This window comes from Piliocolobus tephrosceles, chromosome 8 (genome assembly GCF_002776525.5).
Source record: "Piliocolobus tephrosceles isolate RC106 chromosome 8, ASM277652v3, whole genome shotgun sequence".
NCBI lineage: Eukaryota > Metazoa > Chordata > Mammalia > Primates > Cercopithecidae > Piliocolobus > Piliocolobus tephrosceles.
Window position 1 is genome coordinate 52,536,243 of NC_045441.1, and position 3,285 is coordinate 52,539,527.

General features: G+C 35.6%; 1 protein-coding gene across 1 annotated transcript in view; it reads right to left on the minus strand.

Moving 5' to 3' along the window:
• Window positions 1-3,285, minus strand: part of CREB5 (cAMP responsive element binding protein 5) — a 417,587-nt gene extending 414,302 nt beyond the window's left edge. Inside the window, exon 1 of the mRNA XM_023225914.1 lies at window positions 2,893-3,285. Coding sequence (XP_023081682.1) covers window positions 2,893-2,895 — 3 coding nt within the window. The 5' untranslated portion in view covers window positions 2,896-3,285. The remainder of the gene's footprint in view (window positions 1-2,892) is intronic.

Consider the following 3,285-nt stretch of genomic DNA (forward strand, 5'->3'; position numbering starts at 1 on the left):
ACCAAACACCGCATGTTCTCACTCATAGGTGGGAACTGAACAATGAGCTCACTTGGACTCGGGAAGGGGAACATCACACACTGGGGCCTATCATGGGGAGGGGGGAGGGGGGAGGGATTGCATTGGGGAGTTATACCTGATATAAATGATGAATTGATGGGTGCTGACGAGTTGATGGGTGCAGCACACCAACATGGCACATGTATACATATGTAACCTGCACGTTATGCACATGTACCCTAGAACTTAAAGTATAATAAAAAAAAAAAAAAGAATAAATGATACTACAGCTTTTATGATTAAGGTATTCATTCCAAAGATCTGATAAAAATTTGTCTTTGAAAGATTAGTCATCAAAAGGTTTGAAAAGAGCAAAGGATACAGAGTCATGGGTTATGCCCCATTTCTGACAAGGGCATTTATGACAGGAGCACCCGACCCGGAGGCAGGGACCAGGCTTCTCAGCCTGGTTTGGCTCTTGCTAGCTCTGGGCCTTGGGTGAGCCAGGGGTCTCTTCTGCAAAATGAAAAAGTTGGTCTATCAATCTGAGGCTCTCCCCTAGCCCTACCGTCCCCATAAAGGCATAAGCCTTTGTATCTCACCATCAGAATCTCTAGGCCTAAAGGAACTCCCTCTAAAATCAGTTCTAGTCAAATGCCAGCCTGGTAGTTTTCAATCCTTGTTAAGGATTGAAATCCTAAAATCCTTTTAGGGTTAAGATCAGAAATGTGACCTTAAGGAAATAGAAGAAAGCAGCTGAAATACATATTTTTAAAGTGATAAACTGATTCTGATCTATTTCTCGGGGGGCAGAGGTGAACTTGGAAAAAATAAATATTGAAATGTCAATATAATATCTTACATATTCAAGAATTTATCCTAAACTTTATCTTTTACTGGGAAAGTCCCAGAGTCCTCAATAAGAGCTTCAAAAATTTTAGTTGGGTTTCTGGAAGAATGCTATTACTATCTGGAAATTTCTAAAAGGCCTCTCTCTTTAAAAAAAAAAAAAAATCCTATGCTAAATCTATGATTTGTCCAACAATGGAATACTAATGGATACTCAAAAAACACTAATTGTTCATTTTTTCCTAATTACGAAATGTAATAATTCTTTAGTGAAAACATTAAACATGATGTCATTTTTAAAGTGCCAGACTTTCTATTTAAAGCATTGCCACAAAGTAGATAGCTTACTTAGTTTACAAATAGCAACACAAAACGGGTCTTCTGTGTCTTTAAGTCTGTTTAGCATATCTGAAAGTGCTTCTTCCTCACACTTAGATATTTAAGGCAACTGCCCCCCAGTTTATTACCTTATCTCAATTGTTTAGTTTTCTTAAATAGAATTCAGAGAAATAGTCATAGATTTAAATTTTTAAACACTAATAAAGCATTGGTTGATTCCCATAATATAGCTAGTAGTCAAAGTGGACAAGATAATGAATTGACTGAGATCACTGTTTCATCTTCATCCAAGAAAGCTGCCTCTAAAAAAAGACCTTAAATTGCTGTAGAAATCCAATTTGTAAGAAGCATATAGATGGGAAACACCAGCCAGGATCACATTAATTTTGTGACTACCAGCATTGCTTTGAAGTGAAGAAGAAGAAGGAGGAGGAGGAGGAGGAGGAGAAGAAGAAGAAAAAAGAAAAAATGACAAAAATAATAAGTCCACTCAAATCCCAATTTTAATCCAACAACACAACCAGAAGAAAACAAATTACAAATGCAAAGTTCATATCTTAGTGATCTAGTGAACATGACACCCTCACAAAATAAGTTTTAGCTTAATAATAAGTAAACTCCAATGACAAGAAAATATTATAGGATTGTGATACCTCATTGCTAAAAAGTAGATTATAGTAAGAAATTGGGAGTCTCGGAACTTGCCATCATGGAAACTCCATGATTGATTGGTTTTGAATGTGTAGGTATGGGAAACTGACAAATCATTGTAACAAAAATATTCAACTCACTAGAATTGAAAATCTATGCAGGAAAAGTCTCTCTGACAAACTACCATTCATTTAGCTACCTACTCAAATAAAAGCTGCGACATAACAGAGATCTAGAAATAAAGGCATGGTTTCCAGTTTTTTGTTGGAATGTTCTAATAAACTATCTTCTCAGGTATAAACTATATAAGGTTGTGACTGACTGCTGATTGACAGGCAATTTATGGGCACCAGCAATTTACATAAAAAATAGTGGGCTTGGAGATATTTTCAAATATGTTTACTATGAGTGAAGTTGAAAAATAAAAACCAATATAATCAGTAAGGATTTAAAAATGAGAGATCTATATAAAATGCTATAAGCAAAGGAAAATGAGAAACATTTCTGGGGAGACACAAGTGAGTTTTGTTATTATAAGTTTTAAAACTAAAGTAATAGCTGATATTCAACCAATAGCATCATCCTTCGGGGACATACACATCTAGGTTTGAATGCGGAAAACTGTTTTGTTTTGTTTTGTTTTTAATTTTTAGGTTTCTTTTTCAAGAACTTTCTTATTAAAACTTAAATACTTATTGAAGTGATCCATGAAACCTCATAGAAAGGGGAATTCATGCTTGACACATTACTTAGCATGCTTCATAGCTTCCCCACGGCAGTTCATATGCTCCTGAACATATTTTACCAGGGAAATAATAGTCTTATTCACACACACACACACACACACACACACACACACACACACACACACACACAAAACCTTCCACATAAAATGCTACAAGTCCCAGGAAACTGACAAAAGCAACATTAAAATTTTGTGCAAAATCAGAGCTCCATTTCTGAATTCTATCTATGAAAATACAACATTGGTTCTATTTAACTAAGTGCAAAGTTTTCTCTCTGCTTAATAAGCATAATAAACATCATCCTTACCATTATCTGTAGAATAAAAGCAGCAACGTGTTGCTTCCTGCAGTCACCAAATCAAGGTTTTTCTTCCTTTCTTTCTAGTAACTTCTGTTTCACCAGTAAGATTAGGAAGAAAATAAGTCTTGAGTATTTGCCTCAGTATTTCAGACCAGAAGACTGTGAAACTAGCTCTTAGTAAAAAGAACAGGTCTGGTATTTTACAATTACTTCTGCAACCCAGAGGTACCTCCTAGACTCTGGTACCTCCCTCGTTCTCTAAGTTTCTTTTAGTAATGAGACTAATTTTTCCAGTAGCCTTGAACTCCCTAGATTTAACTGACATGGAAAATGTGACTAAAAATTTGTAGAACTGTCTAGCCTCCAACCCTACACAGAATCAACTTTGTTGTAAATGTT